The sequence below is a fragment of the Gastrolobium bilobum genome, unplaced genomic scaffold (genome assembly GCF_033153095.1).
Source record: "Gastrolobium bilobum isolate Gb01-03AN ecotype WA unplaced genomic scaffold, APGP_CSIRO_Gbil_v1 utg3440, whole genome shotgun sequence".
Lineage (NCBI taxonomy): Eukaryota > Viridiplantae > Streptophyta > Magnoliopsida > Fabales > Fabaceae > Gastrolobium > Gastrolobium bilobum.
In genome coordinates this window covers 243602-270952 of record NW_026897292.1, presented here as the reverse complement: position 1 = coordinate 270952, position 27351 = coordinate 243602, and the positions used below count along the sequence as shown (strand labels likewise).

At 35.2% G+C, this 27351-nt stretch overlaps 1 protein-coding gene across 2 annotated transcripts; it reads left to right on the top strand.

The window, feature by feature from the left end:
* The first annotated feature begins 23122 nt into the window (after window positions 1-23122).
* On the top strand, window positions 23123-27058 carry LOC133305747 (protein CHLOROPLAST IMPORT APPARATUS 2-like). Of its 2 annotated transcripts, none has more exons than XM_061505989.1 (3): window positions 23123-24726; window positions 25618-25764; window positions 26788-27058. In XM_061505989.1, the coding sequence occupies exons 1-3, from the start codon at window positions 23713-23715 to the stop codon at window positions 26839-26841; spliced, it is 1215 nt and encodes a 404-aa protein (XP_061361973.1). In that variant the 5' UTR covers window positions 23123-23712; the 3' UTR covers window positions 26842-27058. The 2 variants fall into 2 exon arrangements, with proteins under 2 accessions (XP_061361973.1, XP_061361974.1); XM_061505990.1 differs by having other exon boundaries at window positions 23123-24744.
* Window positions 27059-27351: the final 293 nt, after the last annotated feature.

Genomic DNA, 27351 nt, shown 5'->3' with positions numbered 1-27351 from the left:
CGCCGAGATGTGAGTTCGGGTTCCGACTTTGGGATCCAATCAATAAAAAGATAGTGAGAAGCCGAGATGTGATCTTTCATGAAGATGAGAACATTCATGACATCTCGAAGCCCAAAGTCTGGGTTACTGTCAGACGTGAAGAACCCATCCCTCCTGTCCGAGCTGAAGCAGGGGGAGAAAATCAAGAAAATAAAGAAATTGATGACCAGCAACAAGCTGAAGATGACCAAGACATTGAGGTCCGAGTTGATGATGAGATCTGGGATAAGAATGATGAACTAGGTTCTCAAGCTGAATAACAGTCGAGATATCCAACTCGAGAAAGAAGACCCTCTACAAGATACCCATCTAATGAATACACCGTTGTTGCTGAAGACGGTGAGCCTCAGATTTATGATGAGACTGTGACGAGCTCAGAGAAAGAAGAATGGAAAAAGGCAATGCAGGACGAGATGAAGACTCTGCATGAGAATCAGAATCATGAGCTGACTGAGTTGCCTAAAGGAAGACGAACTCTGAAAAACAAATGGGTCTACAAGATTAAGAATGAAGAGAACGGGCAGAAGCCGAGATACAAAGCCCGGATTGTAGTGAAAGGCTGCAATCAGAAGAAAGAAGTTGACTTTGAGGAAATTTTTTCTCCTGTGGTGAAAATGACCTCGGTCCGAACCGTGTTAGCCATGGCGGCTTCAATGGACCTCGAGGTAGAACAAATGGACGTGAAGACGACATTTCTTCACGGTGATTTAGAAGAAGAAATATATATGGAGCAACCTGAAGGATTCCAAGCTCCAGACCAAGAAGACTTGGTATGTCGGTTGAAGAAGAGTCTTTATGGCTTGAAGCAAGCACCTCGACAGTGGTACAAGAAATTTGAATCATTCATGACTGATCATAAGTTTGAGAAGACAGAAGCTGACCACTGCGTATTTGTGAAGAGGTATTAGGCCGAAGATTTTCTGATTTTGTTGTTATATGTTGACGACATGCTTATTGTAGGGAAAGATAAATCGAGGATAGCCGCCCTGAAAAAGGCGTTGAGCTCGTCCTTCGCAATGAAAGACCTCGGCCCTGCAAAGCAGATTCTCGGAATCAAGATTATCCGAGATAGACAGAAGAAGCTACTATGGCTGAGTCAAGAGAAATATATTGAGAATATTATGAAGAGATTCAGTATGGACAAAGCCAAAACAGTGAGCACCCCCATTGCCGGACACATAAAGCTGAACCAGAAGCAATGTCCGAGATCTGATGAAGACAAAGATGAGATGATGAAGGTCCCGTACTAATCCGCTGTCGGAAGCTTGATATATGCAATGGTTTGCACTAGACCTGACTTGGCGTATGCTGTTGGAATGGTAAGCCGATATCTGTCAAACCCCGGCAAAGAGCACTGGGAAGCAGTGAAGTGGATCTTTAAGTACCTCCGAGGTACGACTGACTTATGTCTCCAATTTGGAGAATGCAAAGCCGAGTTGCAAGGCTATTCGGATTGGGGGGACGCCGACTCGAGGAAGTCGACTACAGGATATTTGATGAGATTTGCCGGAGGAGCTGTCTCTTGGCAATCAAGACTTCAGAAATGTGTTGCACTATCGACAACTGAGGCTGAGTACATTGTCGCTACTGAGGCAAACAAAGAGATGCTGTGGATGAAGAAGTTCCTTATGGAACTCGGCCATGATCAAGACAAGTACGAGCTGGGTTGTGACAATCAAAGTGCAATCCATCTTGCGAAGAATTCGACCTATCACTCCCGCACTAAGCATATTGATGTGAGGTATCACTAGATCCGGGATGTGGTGGAAGGTGGAGAGCTCGAACTCGTCAAGGTGCACACTGACCAAAATTGGTCCGACATGATGACAAAGCCGAATCCAGTAAGAAAATTTGAAGACTGCTGTGAAGGAGCCGGGTTGATGCTGAAGCCGACGCAGTGAAGTCGGAGGGGGAGATTTGTTGGGCTTCCTCCTTCAATGCTAAGCCCAAGCCCAAGCCCATTGAGGGGTTTCCTAAAAACCCTAACTCTAGATCTCACCTCCTCTATATATTCATTAGTTGTGGGTGGAGGCTAGGTTAAGTGATTGAGAGAGAAAATTTTGAGAGATAATTATTTGATTGTTTGAGCAAAGCTTTATGCTTTGCATTTGAGAGATCTATAGAGAGTTTGAGTGAAACATCTCTAGGTAGGTTTGATTATCACCATTGTTGGAGAGGTTGAGTTAACCACCACATTGGTGATTCTGATTATTTGTAACCATTATTTTTCATAGTGAATTTTTTGATCTGGACTAGGTCCCGTGGGTTTTTACTTCTTTATTGGAGAAGGTTTTCCTACGTTAAAAATTTCTTGTGTTCTCTCTCTCTTCTTCTCCTCTCTCTCCTGTTTTTCGTTTTGATTTTTCCGCTGCGCTGTCTGACCTGGTGAAATTCAGGTCGAGGTATTGCTGAAATCTGAGATCGAGGATCTCATTGACTGACTTCCGCAAAGGCCCCTAAGCCTATCTGAGGGAACCGAGTTTTTCCAACACATCTTTAATAAATTATAACTGTAGCTAGCCACAATGGCACACTCTCGTTAAACTGCGTTCAATTGTTTATTTTTCTTATTTTCTTTGAAAATGGTGCAAGTTGTACATGATTGAGTTATTTGAATGAAAAGAGAGATAAATATATCATTTTGGAATATTGAGGATGTTATACAAGGCTGTCCATACTCAGGACTTTCGGAAGGATCAAATATATGGTCCCCAATATATATATTTTTTGTAAGCATGTGTACTTGTCGACTAACTCGCTGTGTTAGATAGTGACTGTCGGAAAAAAGGTGGCTAGTGACCCAAGTATACCTTGTAAGGTCATTTAAAATTTCGTTCCTACTCGCTGTAAAGTCCTTTGCATTTTGCAGAAATAAATAGATAGATCTTATAAAGAATGGGCACCATTTGAAAGGCATTACAAAATGTGTGCGTGTAATTAACCTATATTAACTATGCTTATATTTATACAATTTCTATCTCTCCGATTTTGAATAATAAAAATATGAGCATTCTTAAGATAAAAAAAAGAAAAAAAAAGTGACAAAACATGAGACGTCATATTTCTTATATTTTATAGGGTTTAATATGTCTCATGTTATAAGAGATAATTTTATCTCTAACATACACATAAAAATATGTGGGGTCTATATTTTTTTCTTTCTTCTTTTCATATGACCCTACATGTGTATGTAGTAAATAATTTTATCGCCTATAACATTCTCAAACATGATTAGACATAAACAGTTCCAAGATCATTTTCTCAATTCCAAGGCTCGAACTCAAACATTTAATTAATGGCAGAAACTTGTTACCAAAGTTATATCAGTGGTTCTTGATTATAAATTATGTATTATAGAATAATACTAATTATATTCAACAACACATAATAGGTACAAACTCAAAGCTTAAGTATATATTGTAGGATATCTTAGATTTATGCGGAAGCGGTTTAGGACCTAGTACATTGGTATGCTTACCGAATCATCCTTGTTTCACAATTACCTCTCGGTACGCAGGTCTCGTGTAGAATCTTCCCTTGTAGGATTCCTCTTCACGAACAGCTCACCTCAGCGCCGCAGCACGAACAACCTCCTTGAAGCTGGACTGTGGCAGATCTTTCAAACTATCTCTCGAGGAGGAAGGGAAAGTGTGTGGGCACTGATCAGATTCTAAGCTTGCCTCTTTCTCACAAAAAAGACCTAGGAGACTCATGACTTAAGAGGTACTATTTATATGGGTTCCAAGAAACCCTAGCTCATTGGGCTCTAGGTTCCTTGGGCTCTTCTCATACTAATAACCCATTTGGGCTTTAGTAAAAGAGCAAACCCAACAATCTCCCACTTGCTCTTTTGGATACAAACTTGAGTCGTAAAACCCAAGATCATGTAACCCATAAGTCATCATCTATCCGAAAAATACCCCATCCCTTGTCTCAAGCTAGCTTGGGGATCTACCATCTGTTATTAATCAAGGCTCCTGATAATCAACGAATGATTATCTAATTCGGTGCTACTCCACTAAAAGCCCGAACTTGAACTCCAAGATTAACAACACTTATAACATGAATATGCATCGCCCCTTTGTAGAATGTCTATAATTGATTGACAAGTTTTCTGTAACTCAATCAATTATTTATTCCCTTGACTATGATAGTTTCTCTGATGGATTACATGCACTGGCCAGTGTCTTTAATATCCAAGTACCGAAACATATCAAGGGGACATATCCTACAAATTCCATGTTGTTTATCTCATAAATACCGATAATCAAATAATCTCACACCCAAAATACCGAGTTATTGGCCGTCAATAGATCGAACCTCACCCGTTGGTAAATCAAAGAATGAAAACTATTTGATTACCTATTTATAATAAACTCAGGATTAAGAGCAATCACATAACTATAGTTAACTGGAGATTTGATACCTTATGACAGAAAAACAACCTTAATCAAATCTCTCCTTGATCCTTTCAATGTGAATGTTAATTCACACCAATATTTTACAATGATTCGGACAAAATCATTTCATAAAATATTGCAGCCTGAATAAAGTGCCCAACTTTATTTAACGGTTGTGACTCCATTCATCAATTGTGAGAACCTATGATCATGTCCTCCATGAACGTATCCATATGATCATATACTCCACAATTTGATCCGGACCTTTATGTTTGTAAATAGTGCGCAAAATAAATAAATAAAACCTTATTTATGAAATTCAGAAAATTATTTTATTGTTTCATCGTCTTACTCCAAGAGCACAATGAAACCAATAACTCCCACTTGCTTAATGCAAGTCTGGGATCCTCCTAAGACCCAAAGAAGTAACATGCCTCTCGAACACAAGTTCAGGCAAACTCTTAGTAACTGGGTCTGCAAGATCCACCTCTAATGCTATCTGAGTTTAGTGAAAAAATCATAGCTCGAGGTTGATTTTCTTGAGTCAATATCCACTTGAAATAACTGAATTTTTGAAAACTTAGCTTTTCAAGACTCCCACTAGAATATACCAGCATATAATCTCTCGTTCTCCAAAGATACTTGAATACATGCTTAACAATAATCTAGTATTCCTCTACGTTCAAAATGGTACTATCTCACTACTCCTACTACGTGACAGATGTCTGGTTTAACGCCCAACATGATATGCGTGAGTCTACCTTTTCCAATGCATAAGATATTTTGCTCATGCATTCTTCCTTCTTAGAAGTCTTTGGTCACTCCTTAGGAAGATGAGTTCCACATCTGAGAATTATAATTCTTCTCTTAGAATTCTCATGTTGAATTTTGGGTTTTGTCAATGTAAGTAGCCTGAGGTGATGCCAACAACTTATTCTTCCGGTCTCATAAGAGTTTTATACCAAGAATATAATTGGCTTCCCCAGTACTTCCATACCAAAACACTAACTTAGCCAACTCTTTATGCTTGATATTACCTCCACATTGTTTCTAATAAAGAGCATATCATCTACATAAAGTACCAGAAAAGCTATTGTCTTCCGTTGTATCCTTTACATACAAATACACATCATTCATCAAGGTTCTCTCAAAATCAAAATTTTGATAACCTGATCAAAACTGATGTTTCAAGACCTGGATGTTTGCTTAAGTCTATGAAATAGACTTTCACAACTTGCATACCGTGTGTTCCTACTCATTTGCTATAAACCCTTTTGGTTGTTGTATGTAGATATCCTGACATCCAACTCCCAAAATGAAATCTCATAATTGAGACTTATAGCAACTAAGAGAATCTAGATAGACTCAAGCATGGCGTCTGGCAAAAAATGCCTCCAAGCTAGCTTTGAAGGTTTTCACCTTTATGTCTATCCTCTCTTTGCCTTTTATGTCCACATGCACCTTGTGGGTTTTACCCCTCTTGGTGTCTTTACTAGGACCGAACGGAGTTGAAATACAAGTATTTCATCTCATTGTTCATAGCCTGAGCAACACTTGATCAACAACATCTTCTAGTGCATTATCGTAACTAGTAGGATCAATGTCACTCAACAAGAAACAACTTGAGAGTTAACAAGGTTCTCTCCCACTACGAATGTACTGCACTAGACCTTGTGTATTTATAGGTAAAACAAAGAGTGGGTCAAATGATGGATCTTCAATTTCTTGAGGATCCGCTTATCCTTGATATTGTTCCTTTACATGTGATACTAATATTTCTACTAGTTTCACTTATATATTATCATGTTGAATTTCCAATCATGGTTCTCTTGTTTGTTCACTTAGAGATATATCTATCCCCTCTTGAACAATAAAGGGAACAGTGGATGAAGCTTCTAGAGATTCTGGAAATTCTTGATCTGAGATAAATCTCATCAAGAATAACCTAACTTAAGAGCTTATAATTTCTTATCTAGTCCTCCTTTAAGAAAATCATGTGAGTGCTCACTTAGATTATCTTGTCCTTAAGACTAAATAAGAAATCATCCCTAGTTCTCTTAGGGTAGCCAAAAGATATGCACTCTTCCATACAAGATTCCATCTCATTTGACTACTGTTGTAGGACGTGTGCCGTAGCACCTTAAATCCGAATATGGTTTGATCTGGGCTTGCACTCTTTCCATAATTCTTTAGGTGTCTTTACAACAAACTTTGACGAAACCAAGTTAAGAAGGTTCATTTCCTTCTCTGAGGCATCTCCCTTGAACAACATTGACAAAGATGAATAACTGAACATGATCTTCACCAAGTCTAGAAATGTTTGATTTTTGTATACTGCAACTTCATTCAACTAACGCGTTCTTAGAGTTGACAGTTACAAAAACTATCCCCTCTTAAATCAGGTAAGACCTGAAATTACCAGACAGGTAGCCAAACACTTTAGTAGACCAAAGTGTTTTGATTTGAACACCTACATGCTTTTCTGCCTCAGACTAAACCTCTTGGAAATTTCCAAAAGCTTTAGACTTATAGCGCACTTGGTTCATCTGTCCAAATCTAGAGTAAACATTCATATAATGAAGTACTCATCACCTCTTATGGTCTGAACGTTAAGTTGTCCACATACTTTAGTATGTACCAGTTCCAGTTGAATAGTTACGCAAACCTTCTTGGCCCTTGTAGGATTGCTTGGCCACTTTACCTTCCAAATAGGACTAACATGTAGCTGTTAGTTAAAAGATTCTTGAACTTTCAGTCCCTCTTTTAACTAAAAGATGTTTCCTACTTGAGATAATGTGACTCAATCACAAAGGCCAAAGTTATGTTTCATTTGAAACTTTTATTTCTTTGGTGAAAATCCTTGTTCATCATCCTTTCCATTCAACACAAAAAATTTAGGGGGGTATAGGACAAAGGTAATAAAGACTATTTAAACAATGTACCAGAACAAAACAAGACGAAGATGAACTTCGAAATGTAACTGAGGAATCAATTGCATTGTCAAACCATGTTTTAACCAAAACAACTAACAAAAATTGAATTCCTCTTGAAATCCTGAACAAATAAACAGTCACTCAAAACCATAGTCGTATAAATAACTTGTCCTACTGCAAATGCAGACACAAGTTTCCATTTTCAAGCTTAAAATATCTATGTCCATTGCTGACAGGTATGCCATGTTTGAACTACTACAAAGAGTAACAAACATAATCAGTGATTCCTGAATCAATAATTCATTCACTAATCAGGCCTTGATATGCCCATGTCAAGTTCTTTTCATCACCTCTGGACAATTTTTCTTTCAGTATCCCTTCAGTCTGCACTTGAAGAACTTGCCTTGCGGCTTCTTCATAGCAACTGGTTTGACAACTGATAACCAAGTCATTTTGTTACCACCCTTGGGTTTCCCTTTGGATTTAACAAGACTCTTAGCAAAACCTGCACCGACTGCATTCTGTCTAGCAGAGCTGCTAGACGCAGCAAACATGTCATTAAGAGTCTGAAGCATTTTTACTCCACTCTTAATCATGTACACTTGCTTCTGCAAGTATTTGGAAAGACTGACAATAATATAGCAGCGAACTACCATATTTTCCATTTCCTAATCTGAGAAATGCATCTTAGTTTCCTTAGACGCATCCTCTGCAGGTTGCTATGGCCCTCGCATTGTCAGGACAAATTTTAGCTTCCATGTTTTAGAACAATATCAAAAAAAATTTGTTTTTCACTTATTCATAGTTGGTACCATCTAGAGGTTTTTGACTCAAAATCATTTCTAAGATATTTTCTGAAAAACATATAAAGCACACAATTACAAACAAATAATGCAATAAACAAATAAAGTGCAAGTAGATTCTCATAACTACTCTTGTTTATTGTTAACAATCCTTCAGTTTATCTTTACAAGGCTTACGATGGGCAAGTCACTTGTAAAAATCAAAATTGTTATTTGGGCCTTCAGTGCCATTGCCAGAGCCTCGATGGGAGGGTTAACAATTTTACCAAAGTTGAATGTAATTAACCATTGTTTAATTTCAAAATTATCCTTAGTGTCTAAGCATTGCCGACGATGGGCCGTACAATACTTTACTAAAATTTTGAAATTATTAAGATTTAATCTAGTGAAATCTGATTATCCTTATCCGATGGGGCTTCAGCGATAACCATTTCACTAATAAACCCACAAATGGAGCCCGCAGGTTTTAAAATTAATTAATTTTTAAAACCTTCACCCATTCAACATTTTTGTTTGAGAATTTTCATAAGCCCAGTCGAATTCATTGTTTAATTTCAAAATTATCTTTAATAACTTAGTATTATCGACGATGGGCCGTACAATACTTTATTAAAATTTTGAAATTATTAAGGCCCAATAAAATCCAATCATGCTTATCCGTTGGGGCCTCACATGATTATTTTATTGATAGGCCCACAATGCGCCTGGAGGTTAAATTAATTTCTTAATTTAAATCTCCTCCCATAGATATTTAAGTCCAATCTAATAAAATCCAATCATGCTTATTCGATGGGACTTCACATGATTATTTTATTAATGGTCCTATAATGCGCTAGAAGGTTAAATTAATCTCTTAATTTAAATTTCCTTTCATTCAACATAAGCAACATTTTCTAATTCCCAAGAATTATTTAATTGAGAGTATCCTTTGTTCGATTTCAAAAACTATATAAGTAAGAGCGCCGATAAACGTGCACTAAGCTTAACATAATTTTGAAAGCATTAAGGTCCTGAAATCCGGTCACTTTACGTCAGCGTGTGACCCAAACAATCATGATACATGAAGGTTGTATGCAGCGTGTGTTATTCCATGACCATTTCAGAAAACCCACAAATTACTCGCAAAATAAAATAATTCTCTTAGGAAATTTTCTCTAATTATTTTTCTAGATTTAAATCATCCAAATAGCTGACTTAATTATTAATCTAGATTGCAACAATCATAATAATTATCATTTATGAGGATAATTTGAAATCAAAATAATTTCCATAACGATTATTTGTCTTGATGTTAATTATCCAAAATTAATTAATTCAATTATTAATCTAGATTTTTAATAAAAATCATAATAATTATTAATTAATTTCTTAGGATGATTTAAAATCAAAATAATCTCATAATAACTATCATACTAGTCGCTGAAGACATAATAGCTATTATGCTCATGCAATCATACAAGTTATGCAACAATATGGCACCACCTATTCTATATGGCATGTTATCGCAATAAAGCATGTTATCAATCATATAATTTATACCAATCAATAAAAGCATTAAATAATAAATCATAATTACTTTAATCAATGGCCTTCCTATTTTAAAGAAAATTAAATTAAATTAAATTAAATAATACAACTTTGTAATTCGACTTTCGCCTAGCCCATAGTATCTGTCTCAAGCCCCTTTAGGGTTTCATGGGCCCAAAAGCCCAAAGACTCAATCCTTTGGCGAGAAACCCTAGGTCGCGAAAGAGGAACCCTAGCCGTCAGGTCTTCCGCGCCGTCACCCGAAGTCAAATCAGGCTGAAACTCCAGGGGAAGGACCACCACGTAGAGACGAGTGCACCGCCGCCGAAACCACCCAAAAAGGTGGCCGGACGCTCCCTCACTCTCCCATTCTTTGCCGGAGAGTGGAAGCCACTTTCAGCCTCTTGTGGAGGCGCGTGGTGGGGCGTGGAGTCTCCGATGGCGGTGATCCACCCACCTTTGCGTTCGTCTTTCTGTCCTCTTTCCAACAATATATAGATCGCCCCATTCCGAGATCGGTAAGTCCTCGAAAAGTCTCCGACAGTGCTGACTGCGCATCTTCCTCGCGATTTCTCGATCTTGAATTTTTACAAAATATTGAAAAATACACAGAAATTCCAAAAATAAACAAAAACAGCAAGGAGGAAACCTAATCATATGAGATTAGCCTCCTTGTTACAAATCGAGAAATACACGAGAGACCCTAACCATGGATTAAAGCATTTTTACCGATTAAAATTTAAACTTTTATGAAAATGAATTATAAAATACACATGCTAGATTCATACCATAATCCTAGAACCCTAGGTGCCACATTTCAAGAAGCAAAACTAATTACATGAATAGTGAAACTAGATTCACATACCAATGTACAGCCAAGGCTCTGATACCAATTGTAGGATATCTTAGATTTATGCGGAAGCGGTTTAGGACCTAGTACATTGGTATGCTTACCGAATCATCCTTGTTTCACAATTACCTCTCGGTGCGCAGGTCTCGTGTAGAATCTTCCCTTGTAGGATTCCTCTTCACGAACAGCTCACCTCAGCGCCGCAGCACAAACAACCTCCTTGAAGCTGGACTGTGGCAGATCTTCCAAACTATCTCTCGAGGAGGAAGGGGAAGTGTGTGGGCACTGATCAGATTCTAAGCTTGCCTCTTTCTCATAAAAAAGACCTAGGAGGCTGATGACTTAAGAGGTACTATTTATATGGGTTCCAAGAAACCCTAGCTCATTGGGCTCTAGGTTCCTTGGGCTCTTCTCATACTAATAACCCATTTGGGCTTTAGTAAAAGAGCAAACCCAACATATATTAGAGTCCATCTCAAAGGAATATATAGTCTAGACACTCGTGTGTAGGAGTTTTCACCCCTTAATTATAAGGAACTTTACCCTTCTCATTATCTTTATATTTCAATCTCATATTCTTTCCTATCACATGATTGTAAAGCTCAAGCTTTATAATTTGTATTTATGTTGACCTTTATATACTTCGATGTTGACATAATAATAATAATCATGTTATGTCTGTAGGAAATCTTATATTTATGCGGAACCGGTTTAGGACCTAGTACATTGGTATGCTTACCGAATCATCCTTGTTTCACAATTACCTCTCGGTGCGCAGGTCTCGTGTAGAATCTTCCCTTGTAGGATTCCTCTTCACGAACAGCTCACCTCAGCGCCGCAGCACGAACAACCTCCTTGAAGGAGGACTGTGGCAGATCTTCCAAACTATATCTCGAGGAGGAAGGGGAAGTGTGTGGGCACTGATTAGATTCTGAGCTTACCTCTTTCTCACAAAAGAGACCTTTTTTTTTTTTAGGCTGATGACTTAAGAGGTACTATTTATATGGGTTCCAAGAAACCCTAGCTCATTGGGCTCTAGGTTCCTTGGGCTCTTCTCATACTAATAACCCATTTGGGCTTTAGTAAAAGAGCAAACCCAACAATGTCAACGTAACAACCAGATAGTGTTGAGATATATAGTCCCACATTGGTTGAAGAGCAACTAATGTGGAGTTTATAAGGCCTTGGGTACTCCCACTCTTTGAGCTAGCTTTTGGGGTGGTGACCTCAAGGTTCTTTTAACATGGTATCACTTGAGGTTCGATCCTCACCGCCCCCCACTTTAAAGTGGAAGCACAAAAAAGGTAATCCAAAGATTGGGCATGTTGCATAATCCACGCTTCAAGCCAAGAGGGCTCTTGCGTGAGGGGACGTGTTGAGATATATAGTCCTACATTGGTTGAAGAGCAACTAATGTGGAGTTTATAAGGCCTTGAACACTCCCACCCTTTGAGCTAGCTTTTGAGATAGTGACCTCAAGATTCTTTTAACATATAGCTGTTAGAGATTACTTAATATAATATTGCTAACAATATTGTCCAACAGTACAAAACAGGGAGTAAATGAATTTCTCGAAACAGTGTACTACTTTTAATACTCGCTACGTAATCCAACTATAAGAAGTGTATATATATATATATATATATATATATATATATATATATATATATATATGAGGATCCTTTGACACCGGTGTTAAATTTAGAATTTGACACATTATCTAAAAGCTGTTAGATCAAAAAAGATCAACGACTCTTATTTGTAAGCATGTGATACCATTGATCTTTTTTGATCTAACGGCTCTTAGATGAGGTGTCAAATTTCAAATTTGACACTAGTGTCAAAGGATCCTCCCTATATATATATATATATATATATATATATATATATATATATATATATATATATATATATATATATGAAGTTAGATAAGAACAAAATTCAAAAGAAAAAGCAGATGGAGATAATTTCATTAAAAAAAAAAGTGACCACGGATACAATTCAAAATTTTGTCAAGTTGTGGCTAGCTACAACTACAATCCACTCGTTAAAATGCTTATGGATTGAAGATAATATTTTGATAATGTGTGAAGCTCAACCAATTGATACTCGCAACCATAGGCATATATAGAGTCACATGTTTAGATGAAATTTCTACCTCAACTCATGTAGTCTAGTTGTACACACCCTCTGCCATATGTTTACCCAATTAACTTTACTGGTTACGGGGTTTCCAAGTATCGCCCTTTTAATAACAAGGTACTGCCAAATATCAACTATCATTAGAACTTTCAAATTTTGGTAATTTCTTTATCCGCCAACACCCGAAACAATATTAATGAGGAAAATATATGTCAAATTAATTCTATGAAAGAAGCTTTAACTTGACAATTAATTTAGTATATTTCAAAAAGTACTATCACTACAAAAAACATGTTGTTTAGCCACATTGAAAAATGTGGCAAAAATTGAACAAAAAAATGTGGCTAAATCAAACTACCACACTTTTGCCAAACGTGGCTAATCCTGGCGTGGCATTTATTTAGCCACATTTTCCTTCTCACTTTGCTACTGCTGTCATGAGTGTGGTAATATTATTTTAGCCACGAATTTTTTGACATTAGCCACATTACAAATGTGGCTAATTTATAGGAAGAGAATAAAAAAAATGTCGAGTAACGATAGGAGCATTCACACAGCATTCCTGCATAACACCAATAACTTCAATCATGCATTCATTAGTTAATCAATAAAATATCGGACAATGTTACCAAAAAAATAATAAAGTTAAATAAAATATCGGGACGTTACCAAAAAATAAAATAAAATAAAATAAAATATCAAACAACTTCAAATTGCCACTCCTATAGACCACACTCTACAGTTGGTTGTGGTCCCTTGGAACTATAACCAGCATTACCACCACCTATAGTGATTTTCCCACTGATAACCTTAACTAAATCAACATACAGAGCCTAAAACTGATTATAGAAAGATAATCAACTAAGCAAAGCTATCATATTCAAATTAATAATTAAGTTGAGTAGGGAGCTAGGACATAAGCATTCAAGCGAAATCTGGAGATCTACAGGTGTAGGAGTTGAGACTAAGCTCCAAGGAATTACGAGAAACGTTCTTGAACCCATCTTCGGTCTGATACCAGCCACCACCATAGTTAGAAGAATTCAAATTGAGGTTGTAATAGCCATGGATATCCTCACCGTGCATAGGGAACAAAGGGAGGGTTTCAATCTCAGGGGCACTATCATCTTCTTGTTCTTCTTCAAAGGTTTCTTCAGTTGTCCTTATTTTGTCAAAGAAAGTGGCGTAGGCTGAGGAATAGGGGTCCACGCCAACCCATCCCAAGTTGTGGTTTATGGCACTTCCAACATGGCCACTGCTACCTCCAGCTGATATTGAGCAGTCCTAACAAAAGGGGTTCAAAACAAATGAAGGATCATGAAAACTTGATTGAAATATATGCTTGAAACTATCTCAACTTGGCTGAGGATCATAGTGATTTTCCAATTTTACAACAGAAGACCGAAGGTTGTGACAGTATGCCAAATTGTTTAAACTAACCAAATGAGTTTCTTCTTGTATTTGAAAAAGAATTTGGAGTTATGGGTGTCACATATCCCCCATAGGACTATTGAATGGTTTCTAGAGATCCAAAGCCAGTTTTGTCACTATTGAAGTTGTCAACACTTTGTGATCTACAAAATATTATAAAACAATTACAAATAAGAGACTTTTTTACAATCATATAATTAGAATAAAATGAACTTTTTTTCTTAATATCCCCTTTTTAGGTGCCATTTCTGATACTAAGAAATTACATGTCCATCTTTTTTTTGAATATCTACATGTCCAATTTTTAAATAAAGAGAAACTAGCTTGGTGACATGCTTCATTGCTTATAATCCAGTGATTATACTAGAAAGAATCCAAAATAATATCAATAGGATTTACCTAGTATGTTGCTCCTCAATATTAACTTGATCAAAGTACACACCTGAGAGATGAACTAGAAATAACCATGACAAGAGCTAATAAAGATAAAGTCTTCAAAGGAAACAGAAGATAACAAGGACAATACCAGTAGGAACTCCAGATGCAAAGGGAGATCGTGGAGGAACTGGGGATCCATAACTTGTAGACTTAGGCACCATTGCATCTAAAGACCCAAGGCTTGAAGCATGCATTAGTCCTGTTCTGGTTGATACAGTAGGCAACAGTTCACCGTGCAAAGATAGCAAACAGTATATAGACAAGTACAACCAAATCTTGAAGATTATAACTATTTATTGGCTTCATTTAAAGATGTAAATTAGAACACTAGCCTGATAACACCGCAGAGAGAGAATATGATGAAAGCTTTTAATTCAAGCTAAGCAAGACATGCCAATGAGGTTGTTTGGAGCAAATTTCATATAAGGAAGAAAACAAGAGGATGATAGCAATAAGAACAAAAAGATAAAAAAAGTCAGTGCCTGACTCACCCAAGATGCTCCTAATCTCATCCTCACTGTAAATGTCTCCAAATGCCTTTAGCTTCACCATTAAAGGTGGTAAATCCCCAAATGTAACTTTGCCATTCTGATTCTTTAAAGGGACAAACTACAACAACAGAAAGAAGGGCCACATAGATAAAAAAACACAAAGCATGTAAGACGCCAACATTCAAAGCATAAAGCATGTAAAACACATCTGTTCCAACTAATACTTTTTTGCTATTAAACCAATGTAAATGAACATCCACCAATTGCACGAGCTGCAACATAATACTCTGTAGCTGGGTGTAAACTCTGAAATTAGAAAAAAGATATTTTTGTTAATATGAAAAAAATCACAGCTTTTGAAAACTTTCAAAGGAAAAAACAAGCACTAACTAAATTACAAAAAGATAGCAATTCCATATTATGATGTATTGTAGGATATGACAAATAGTAAGTACAAAGATAAAAGCATGGAGCTAGCATGGAGCTAGCGAATCCCATATTCAGACACAAATGCCACTTCGTCTTTAGCTTGCAAATGCCAAATATATATATATATATATATATATATATATATATATATATATATATATATATATATATAAGGTAAAATGCACTATCTGATATCTTCTCCCTATGCAAAAAAAAAAAAGTAGACTACAGGTACATACACATAAAGCCAGAATTAGAAAGAACTTGGAGATCTTTTTAGAATGGCTAAGCTTGAAATATTTATTCCCAATTTGTGTCCATCTCACTCTATCAAAAGCTTTAATGTCTATCTGCACAAATTTGACATTGTAAAATGTAATTGGATCAATGGTCAATTCAAATTAATGATGCAATTGTAAAATGAATAAATGTGTTCAAGAAAAGAACAAAACAAATGTTTATATTTGTAACAAAAAAGTAGAAGAAATAACTAACCTAAGAAATTCTATCCATTTTAAAGGGTAGATTTTTCATAAAAAACAAATTTGGAAGAACTTTGACACACAAAACTGATAAATTACACACAAAGCACAAATTTAACGGAAAAAGGAGAAAAATCAATTACGTACTTCATAGAGAAGTCGATTCTTAGGAAGCAGTTTGGCGACTTCAGGAGGCAGAACAACTCGCCTGAACAATAAATTGAGAAAAGAAAAAAAAATCATATCACTCATTCAATCACAAAGAAGTAGAAGCAATTAGGATAATGTGTGTATACCTATACTCGTAGGTGTCATCGAAATACTTCTCAGAGTACTGGATCTGACCTATACTCAAAAACTAGGGTTTCTGAATCGTTTGATTTAATCTGCCAATAAAGAACGCACATGCTCGCGGATGGCATACTTGTAACCTGATCTCATACATCTGATAACATAAAAGAAATTTTTGAGTATTAAATAAGTAATCAAATCAGATATGCATTTATATGCATGTAAGATATGCATTATCATCTTGCCAAACCAAATTGGGCTATACACTTGGTCATAAGCCACAACAGACCCTGATAATTAGTCCATGGATATCGTGGAAAAAAGAAGAAATACTTTCAAAACCCAGAGAGGATTCAGTGTCCATTATTAAAGAATGGCAAATAAGAATAAGCGTAAATGGAATACAGTTCATTTAAAAAAAATTTCTCACCTGAAGATCTACAAAGGTATTTATCCATGGTCATGCTAATTGCATTTAGTGAAAATCTTGTGGAACAAATGTAAGATATGGTCTTCCATAGACGACGGCTTCTTCTATATTCCATCTTCAAAAATTCTGAACTCAAATATGTTAGAACTACCACAAACTGAATGACTGAAGGCAAATGCAACATTTCTAATTAAATTACAGCCGCATGATTTCCTCTCAACTTAAAAACTCTTTCAAATTTATTCCTAACCAACACATTATAAGCACTTTATCAAAAGAAACCCCCTCCCTCCCAAAAAAAAAAAAAACAGAGAGAGATAGAAAAATTCCAAATACTCACACATAATCGCCTAAATCTTGTAATTCCAACTTTAAACCACCACATATAGACATAACAAATCATCAAATTCAATGCAACAATAAGAATCTAAGCACGTCTTATAACACCTCAACAAAAAATATTGGATCATCAAAAGCTAATTAAACAAAGAAATCTAACAAAGAAAGTGGTTCAAAAAATCACTCACCTCTTCGTCGTTCCAATCAAATATTTCTTATGAAGTGAGCAAAGCAATACTCAAAACTGAAACAAGAATCAAACAGGAGGCAGTGAATTAGCTCACTCTCACCTAAATCCGCACAAGATCAAAAAATGAAAACAATTAGTTCAATGATTGTTTCCCCCAATGCTTATGGTTGCAATTGAACTGATTCTCCAAAATCATGTTTGAATTTGATACAAAAAAATTGAAGAAAAGAAACAATGTAATATTTGGCACAAAAAAACATATCTCTAAAATCATAACATTTTCAAATTTAGCAGTAATAAGAAAATCGTGAAATCTATGACAAAAAACCAAACGTTTACCAAAACCACAAAATGATAACTGATTCGGCTGAGTTAAAGAAGAAATATAGAACCAAATCCTTCCTACTGTCAATGCCAATCACTTCAACAAAATCATATTTGGTTTCTCTGCTTTTGATTCTGTGATAATCGTTCTACCACAAACCTTTCTCGGAGCACATCATAATCCGAGCAAACAGTTTGAACTACAACTCCAAGAAAAGCCATCATTGTGGCAACGAAGATGAAAAGAGAATCGACACCAAACTTGATTCGAATAAAATGGGAATAAGTTTAATCCTACCTATTAAAAAATGCTTTGGAGTGAGTGATGCAGAAAGTTCCATTTATAATAGAGGTGATAAATCTTACCCTAGGGATAGGAATTGGAAAAGAAAGAAAGGAATAGGGAATCAAGAACGAAACAAGATAGTTGCCTCATACAACGAACGAAAAATTCTTCTAGGGTTAAGCTCGGAAAAGATGAAGCTATTTTGTGATGAGAAAATTCGTCTTTTTGGGATTAAATGAAAATAAAATAATTTAGAGTAATATAATTTTGCTACGTTGGTAAAATAATGTAGTAAATTGAGGGTATTTTTATATTTGTACCATCATTCTAATAAATGTGGTAAAATGAATGTCGTTGTAGGGCGCTATTTTTGTAGTGTATGAATATATTTTTTAATCATAATCAATTTGTGATGTTAGTCTGTGATTGTAAAAAAATCCACCTTAACAATTGAACGTGATGATAAGTGAGGTGTCCTTCTTAAAAAAAGACTAGAGTTTAAAAAGTAAACATTTATTGACTATGAAATTAGTCTCACTATAATACTATTAGTTGGGTTTCATTTTTCTCATATTCCAATCGGTTTATTGTTTTGCAATTAATCTGATTTTGGGTTCAATTTTGAAATTGCTTGTCCTATTACATTGGCATACTCTTCAAATAGGAAAAAAGTATTCGAAGCGATTCTTACTCCCTAGAGAGCATTTTTAGTGCAACTGTACTCTCTACGACATAACTATTATAATTATGTATAAGTACGTATTTATAATAATAAATTTTTTTTTTCTCTTCACGTTAGCTCTGACAAGTTTCTAAAGAAAGAAAAAAAATAACTTTAATATTATAACTATGTACTCTTCGGAGTACATAGTTATAATAGTAAAGTTATTTTTTTACTCAGTACGACCAGTGGCGGACTCAAAAAATTATATAACTGGGGGCAAAAATTTATATTACTATTATGAAAAGACAATGTCAGTTTTGGTTGGAACGATCACGTTAAAAATGTAAAAATACCAGCTAGGAAGAATCTAATAAAATTACAAAATTGGATTTACATATATTAGAGGTGAAATGGTGGTTCGTGGATAGAGGCCTATGTGAAATAATATCTTAATTTTTTGGTTTTGGTGGTAGCCATAGGTAACGGGGTTTGAAAGGGGTCTCACAGTAAGAGATGAAATCAACTCCTATAACATGAGAAACATTAATTCCATCAAAATAACATGTGTATTAAAAAATAGTGAAAAACATTTGTTCTTTTAAAAGAAAGTCATTTTAGCTAAAATTAATATTTTTTATTCAATATTTAAATTAAAAAAAACTCTCATTTTTCTCCCACCACAAACACTAATCCCAAAAAAAAAAAATCAAAATAACATGAAATTCTTACATTACCAAACCTTTCTGTTTCACGTGCTAATCGTTTTTATGGCGCAGGAACCCCAAACCAAACCAAACAACATCAAAATCCACAAGGTTCCTGTTTTGTGTGAACATTAAAGGTTGAATCGGTTTGATAGTGCTTATGGTTAATTTGAACTTAATCCCCCTTGACCCTAATCTTTCTCTTTATATATTTTATATTAACGATTATTATTAGTGGATATGGGACAGTTACTAACTTGGCAGTTATCATAATCGTGGTCTATCATCATATGGGTGGAAAGAAACGTGGATTGGGGTCATACTCTGGGCTCTATTTCAGCATTCTGAGAAGGGCTCACGATTTGGGCTCCGAGTAGACGAGTTCATAATCCATTGGGTTATCTTATTCAGGTATTAATACATGGACTTCCCAGTTATGCCTAAACAGGCCCATCCGATTTACGAACCCGGAACAGTTCCAAATTTGACTCAAGAACAAAATCCCATCTCCACGTTCAAATTTATCTTACACCCTTTTGGATTCAAAGCCCAATGCCCTAGTTCTTGTTCCCTCAAACTCAAAAGCTATCCATGCCCACAAACGCAACTGCGAAATTCCAAAACCCCCGAGTCTCACTCCGTTTTACCCCCATCGGCGCCAAATTTCCACCCAGACCTGTAGGCAGCGACCCATGACGGCAAGTTTTTTCAAATTTTAGAGGGGGATGCCAATCCCAGCCCCCCATGTAGGTCTGCCTCGAAGTGCGATAGTAGCACTAAAAATATTCCCCCTATGGTCAGTGTGGTGTATTACCCTTAATATTGGAAATAAAGAATTAAGGATTAAGTATTTCATGTGGTTTTATATGTAAAATTTATTCCATAAATTTTTCAGTAATTTTTTTAAGATCTTATAACAAATTGACCAATTAGGGATGTTTAAACATACTTAATTACTAGATTCTTACAGACTGTTACTATGGTTAATTAGATGTCATATATCAACGTTAATGCGTATCTATACTTTTTTATTCCAGCAAACTGAGTATATATACATGTTATCGTGAGGAGGATTGTGCCAAAACAGAGAAGAATTTATTTTCCAAAAAAAAAAAAAACGAGAGAGAGAGAGAGAGGAATTTGAATTTCTATAAACCCTAATCAACGTCGGATGATGGAGTGTCACAGATGAAGGGGCAGAAGACACCAAAAAGTTTGAAATATTGATCTTAGAAAAGTTCCAAAAGCCTACCTCTTTCCTTGATACACGTGAAAACTCAGTACCGGCTAGTTCATGAAGCCATTCCATGTAAGCCCTACAAATCTAAGACATCCAATGAGATCATGCCTTGTCAGGAGATAAGGAGTCCCACAATTATACATTTATACACAACCATGCTTGGCCTGGTCATGCTTAGGATTTTATCTTTCTTTCTTTCCTTTTTCAATTTTTGTTGACATGTTTCATCAAATAACTTAAAATTAATAATATCTTTTTATCACGTCATTATGAAATTTTTAACTATCGCACAATCATGTATTATAAAAAAAAAGTATAAAAAATATGAAATTCTTGCTTTTCTTAATCTTTATGTTCCTTCCATCTTAATTAAAAATTTAATAATATTATACAATAAGTTTGGGTGAGTCAATAAGTTTATTTTCGGTACGTGCAAGTTTGGAGAAAAGAAAATTTATTAATTTTTAAAAATAGGATATATTCGGATTTTTAAATGGAAACTTAAAATATGATTTACTGCTACCAACAAAATCAAACATGGAATTCACGCTATTCGATCTTATCAATTCATTTATTTTAATTGACCTTGACACGTAGCTAAGATATTTCGACCAGTTAATTTCTTAGGTAGAGTCTCTCAATAATTATTTTTTCTAAGTTTTGAATTTTTTTTTACTTACAAGTGTAGCTTACTTATTATTACAGTCAATCTTTGTTGATATAAGAAGATTTATTTAATATTAAATATAAAAATATGTATGATAAAAATTATTTTAATAATATTTACGTGGTATATATTAAAATATAAATAAGTGTTAAAAAATTTGGACAGTAATGCATTTAATATTAACTCTTTACTTATTAAATTATTAAATGAATTTTCTTATGTAACCTCATATATATAATTAAATGGCGATGTTCTTTTAATCGATATTCATCACTTGTAGTATTGGTATTGAAATTGACAAACCGTAGTTTTAACTTTTAAGTATTTAACGGTCTTTGATAGTGGGTTCCTATCTGATCTGGATAAAATATAATAGGTCCACAAAGAGTTAAAAACCCAAAGAATAGGCCCAAACACATACAGGGCCCATGAAATGGGCAAGATCTCCATCGCGCATAAAGAATTCAGAGGCGCAATGGCCTCATTGCGCCTAAACCGCCTAAGACATGACTTAAGAACTAATGAAGAAGTCCATAATACAGCAAGAAACCACCCCGCCATAGACCAACACACGAAGGACAGCTCCAGCTTGCTGCTACTCTAAGAAACTAGCCCATCTTATAGGATTATAGCCTGGAAGGCAGCAGCTGAGAGCCTGCGACAGATAAGTTTGCAGCCCAGGGACAGCCAATCAGAAGGCATATCGTCTACCAAAGGCGGCATCAGACTTACTATATAAACAAAGGGTACACACCCAGGTATGATAATCTAATTCCGGTAAGAATACAACATAAGCCTAACTTTGATACTGACTTGAGTATCGGAGTGTTATTGCAGGTACCTCATCCAGAGTCATCGCGCCAAGGGAGTTCAACATCAATTCACTACATAGTAGCCATCACCAGCCCAAGAAGCGTAGCACAAAGCTCATAGCCTTCACTTATCAACCGTGTGTGATCAGGCCCAGAACCAATTGACCAGCTCATGTTGAATTGGACTGATCACTATCTATACAAAACAATTTTTTAAAACCATTATATATATATATATATATATATATATATATATATATAGAGGTGTCAAAACGGGTTGACACGACACGAATTTGACACGACACGAATACATCAACACTAACACGACACGAATTTTTATTCGTGTCAAAATCTTCAACACTGACACGACACGGATTTTTTGCGGGTTGACACGACACAACACGAATAACACGCAAAATAGGGGTCAAAATGGTAATTGACAAATTTTTTTGAAAAAAATGATTCAAAATTAAATTTTTTTTAAAAAAATAATAAAAATAATAAATAAAATAATTAAATAAAAATACTGGTCAACACGAACACGAATATATCAACACGAACACGACACGGATTTTTTACGTGTCATTTTTCCCAACACGAACACGACACAAATTTTTTTACGGGTCAATCTGAATACGAATTTTCATGTTGTGTCGCGGGTCGACCCACGTGTCATAACCTATATTGACACCCCTATATATATATCTTCTATTTTAGAGATTAAGCAAAGACAAATGTTTAATTGTATATTGATAACAAAATATGACTTTCGTAGATAATTTTTTTAGCAAATATCCAACCTTAAACAAAAATTGTTGAATATCATCATTAGCGAATGAGATGAAAGCCACGACAATATAGCTGAAACCCTAAAAAAAATGAATGAAAGGAAGAAAAGCCGGCGTTAGTTGTATCATTTTCTTTCTTTGTCATTTTTATTGTTATTATTGCATCATTTTATTTTCATATTATGTTCATAATAATAATTGTTATTCGATAAATTTTCTAAAAAAAACATTGTAGGCAAAAAGTTCCCCAAGGAAAAAAAGAAGAAGAAAGAAACTGAAAGGAGAAGGGACATTAAAGTAAAACAAGAACGTAAAATAATTGAACAGGTTAAAGAGAGAGAAAGTAAGAAAACAAAAAAGTGGCTAATGCGAGTGGTCCCAAAGCTGGAACAGCAGAAACCAAGCATTGTCTCTACCTTCGTTCTCATCTTCACGTGACTCTCTTCCTCACCCTCTTCTCTCAACAAACCCACCACTGAGGTTAAGTTCCTCTGCCAATTGCATATATCTACATAGCCCCCAACCAGTTATGGGTCTTTTCCTTTTATCTACTTTGCCTCGTGGCTTTTTCTATCATTCATTCTCTCTTCTTATCCTCTGCTCTCAAATCTGTACTCTCTGTATCACTTCACACTTCTCACTCTCCAATTCCTATATCGGGCAACTTTCCTTTCACAGATATTTCCTCAGCCAAACCCAATTTGATTGATATCTGGGACTTTCCAATCTTTCGGTTCCTTCCTTCTTTAGAGTTCTATTTTTATACATTTTTGGAAATCACATAAATCATAAACTTTATTTTTATTATTTTTTTTTTTGTCTTCTGGGGTGTTCTCTTTATCAATTATATTCCTAAAATGTTATTGGCTTTTTCTTCCCTTTATTTTTTTTTTTAAACATTAATAAAACAAGCCAACAACTTTTATTCCTTGTACTTTCTGGGTTTAGGGTTTTTCACCTTTTTCTCGTTATCTTCCTTCACAATTCATGAACTCCAAGATACTTTCATTTCATGCCATTGGCACTGAATTTTAGGGTTTTCCTATTTTTTTATTTTATTTTTTATTTTTGGTTTGTTGAACCAATGGCTTCAAGTTTAAGTGGAGGTGGTGGAAGAACCTATGGGTTTGATTTCGATGTTAAAAAATCTTCATCAACATCAACTATAACATCATTCACATCATCTCCTTCCTCAACAACCATATCAGAAACCACCAGCAACAACTCCCAAAGAGCAATCTCAACCAAAAAACCTAGAACTCCTCGAAAGAGACCGAACCAAACGTACAACGAAGCTGCCACGCTCCTTTCCACAGCGTACCCGAACCTCTTCTCCACCGAAAACCTCAAAAAACCAGGCAGATTCACCAAACCAATAACGGAAACGACAAATGAATCATCGGAATTGTTTTTGCCATTCAGAGCCTATGGTTATCACAACGACGACCATTTCCTCTTCCAAAATAAACCCACTTTTGATAACAAGGTCTTGAAGCCCCGCACGTGCCATGGCACGTGCTCAGGGGAGATTACCTCCAGAATGGTGAATTCCGATGAATTGGAGTATGATTCCGGTGAAGGCTTCGATTGCGAATCGATTCTTGATGAGGAAATTGAGGAAGGGATCGATAGCATCATGGGGAGCAGTGTCGATGACGTCAATGGCGGCGCTTCGTGTTACCATGGCGGCGGCGGCCAGCGGCTGAGTACGTCGTTTGGTTTTGGCGGGAAATTCAGTTGGGTGAGGGCTCTCCGGCAAGTTGATGACGCGAACTGGTGGAATTTTCCGGCGGTTGATATGCTTGAAATCTCGCCGGGAGTGAAGAACACTCCGACGGTGGCGGCGGCTGCGGAGAAGAAGAAGAAGAAGAAGAAGGCGGTGAAACCAAAAGTGGAATTGAGGGACTCGAGTCAGGGTTTTTTATTGAAATTGAATTACGACGATGTTTTGAATGCGTGGTCGGACCGGGGGTCGCCGTTCGCTGATGATTGCTCCGGCTCTGGTTTGCCGGGAAATGACTTCACTGTACGTTTCTCATCTCCCGCCGGCAAGTAAAAAATATAGAAGGAAAAAACTTAAAAGGCTAAATGTTTGAAACGGCCGTTTTTCACAGTAAAATAGTAAAGACTTTTATGTGTCCCATTCATATGCAATTTTTTGCTTTTAAAGAAAATTTACAATATTTAATGTTTTAAATCATTTGCTATTTGAAAATTTTTATTTTAAATAGTAATTATTTTGGCAGTTATGTTTTTTTCCTATTGAAATTGATATTTTAATAAATTGTAAAGAATTTGTTATTATTATTAGTTTATTACCATTTATACTTTATTAAAAAAATCTATCATAAATTTGATGTAATTTTATTAGAATAATTTAAGGAGTAATGTCTTCTCATGTTGTAGAAATTAAATTTCATCTCTTATACATATAAAAGTACGTGCCTCCATGTGGAGCCGTACGAAAAGAAGAGAGAGAGAAAAAAAACACATTAATCATACACACTTTTGTGTATATAATAAAATTTATATTTTATAACATGAGAAATATTAATCACAATAATTTATGGGAAATAATTTTCTCATTTTACGTGAGAAAATTTTCTTACGCTACACTCACAATATATAAGTGGGTCACATTTTGACTTTTTGTCTTCTCACCTTTTTGTGAACCCCACTCATATATTATGAGTGTAGCATGAGTAAATTTTCTAATGTAAAATGAGAAAATTAATTCCCATAATTTATATACCTTTGATCAACTACTCATGCGAGTTTGTGCTGCACGTCAGCTCAAAATTTGAGAGTTTATCTAAATTGTGTGTGTTTGTAGAGTGTTGTTGGTATGATAGTATCGTGGAAGAAGCAGAAGCACTGAACTAATTCCTTTTGGTTTTTTGCGTTGGTGTGATGACAGGACCAAATAGATTTATTCGCAAACGGAGCAATGAGAGAAGCTAGTATGCTGCGCTACAAAGAGAAGCGCCGTACACGCCTCTCTTCTAAGAAGTTAATCAGATATCAGGTCAGGAAAGTCAATGCAGATCAACGGCCCAGAATCAAGGTATGATGAAGTTTGAAAATTATAAAGAGAAAAAGAAATTTTTTTTTTTCTTCCAATTATCATGATACATATTTTGTTGTCTTAAGTTTCTTTTTTGATGGGTAATGGAACTGGACCCCTTAGAGTGGTTGGTCATTTTGTCCAACTTTTGAGGATCTATCTTATTCAAATCCTTAGGTTTAGATTCTTTTATTTGAACAACTTTTTTTTTTTGGACAAATTTATTTGTACAACTTTTTGACTTGCGTGATTCCTACAAATTCGCTTGAGATTCGTCTAAACCATATTAAAAAGTTATTGTTGTTCTGGTCCTCCATGTATTTTTTTTTGTTGTATAAAGGTCCTCCATGTATTTTAGTTGTAAGTGAACATGATTTAATGCATTCATTGTTCTAACAAGGACCCTCAACTCCAGAACTATTAAAGTGCCAGAAGAAGAGTGTCTGGACTCTCGGGGTAAAATAATCTTGGAGTTAAATTGAGATTTTATTATGAATAATATAATATATGATGTGTTTCTTATTATTATTATTATTATTATAACTGTAACAATACATATGATATTGAAATAAAATAATAGAGTGATTAATAATAAAACTGAATGGAATAAAAGACCACGACTATTATCTTGGAGTTTTCGAAGCAATTAAATAAGAAATGATGGAAACCTGAATTAATTTATATCCGCAGAATCCCTTACTTTAAAAATGTGATTTTAGGATTTTAAAATGAAGCATCTCACTATCGTTCTAAATTATTATTATTTTTAACTAAAATGTCACTCTCTTTCCTTCAAAAACTCAACCAAGTGTTTAATACAATCAAACCTTAACAATGTTATTGTTATAAAAAAACAACAACAGCAAAGTGTTTGTTAATCTTTCAATATCTCAAATATCTTTAAGAAAATAAAATCTTAAATAGCCTTGTAAAAAAATATTTCTTGATAAGCAAATAATTTGTAAATTATGGCTTCGTGTGTTTGTTAAGGTAACAGGTCTACCTTGTTTTTTGATGTGGCAGGGAAGATTTATTGGGAGGGTGAATTCTAGCCCTGAAATGCACAAAGATGATTAGTATTTAGTGGCAGTAAAGCACATGCTTTAGGGAACTACACGTTTCTTCTTCTTTTTTCAAACAAAGTCAATGGGTCTTTCTTTCATTCATTGTTTTTTGATTTATTTTTTTCTTGCTTTTTTGAGATATGGAGATGCAGAGGCAGGATAAAGGAGCAAATTAGTAGTCGAAAATTTTTTGTTTTATTTTGATGATTGGTTTGTTTCATTATGGAATAATTAAGTTATGCAAAAGTCTAATTTTTTTTTTGTTAAGTTTGTGTAATTTATTCTTCTACTTTTAATAGAAATAATTAATCTTAAATAGGGTTTGATGTTTCTATTTTTACTGCAAAACAAAGTTTTTTTATCACACTCACATAAAAATGAGTGGGTCCATTGTAAAGAGAAAAGATTAATAAGACTCACTCATTTTTATGCGAATATGACATAATAATTTTTTCTACAAGCAAAAATATTTTTCTCAACCAACATCTGGGTTAAAAATTGCTAAATAGTATGAATTTGTTTC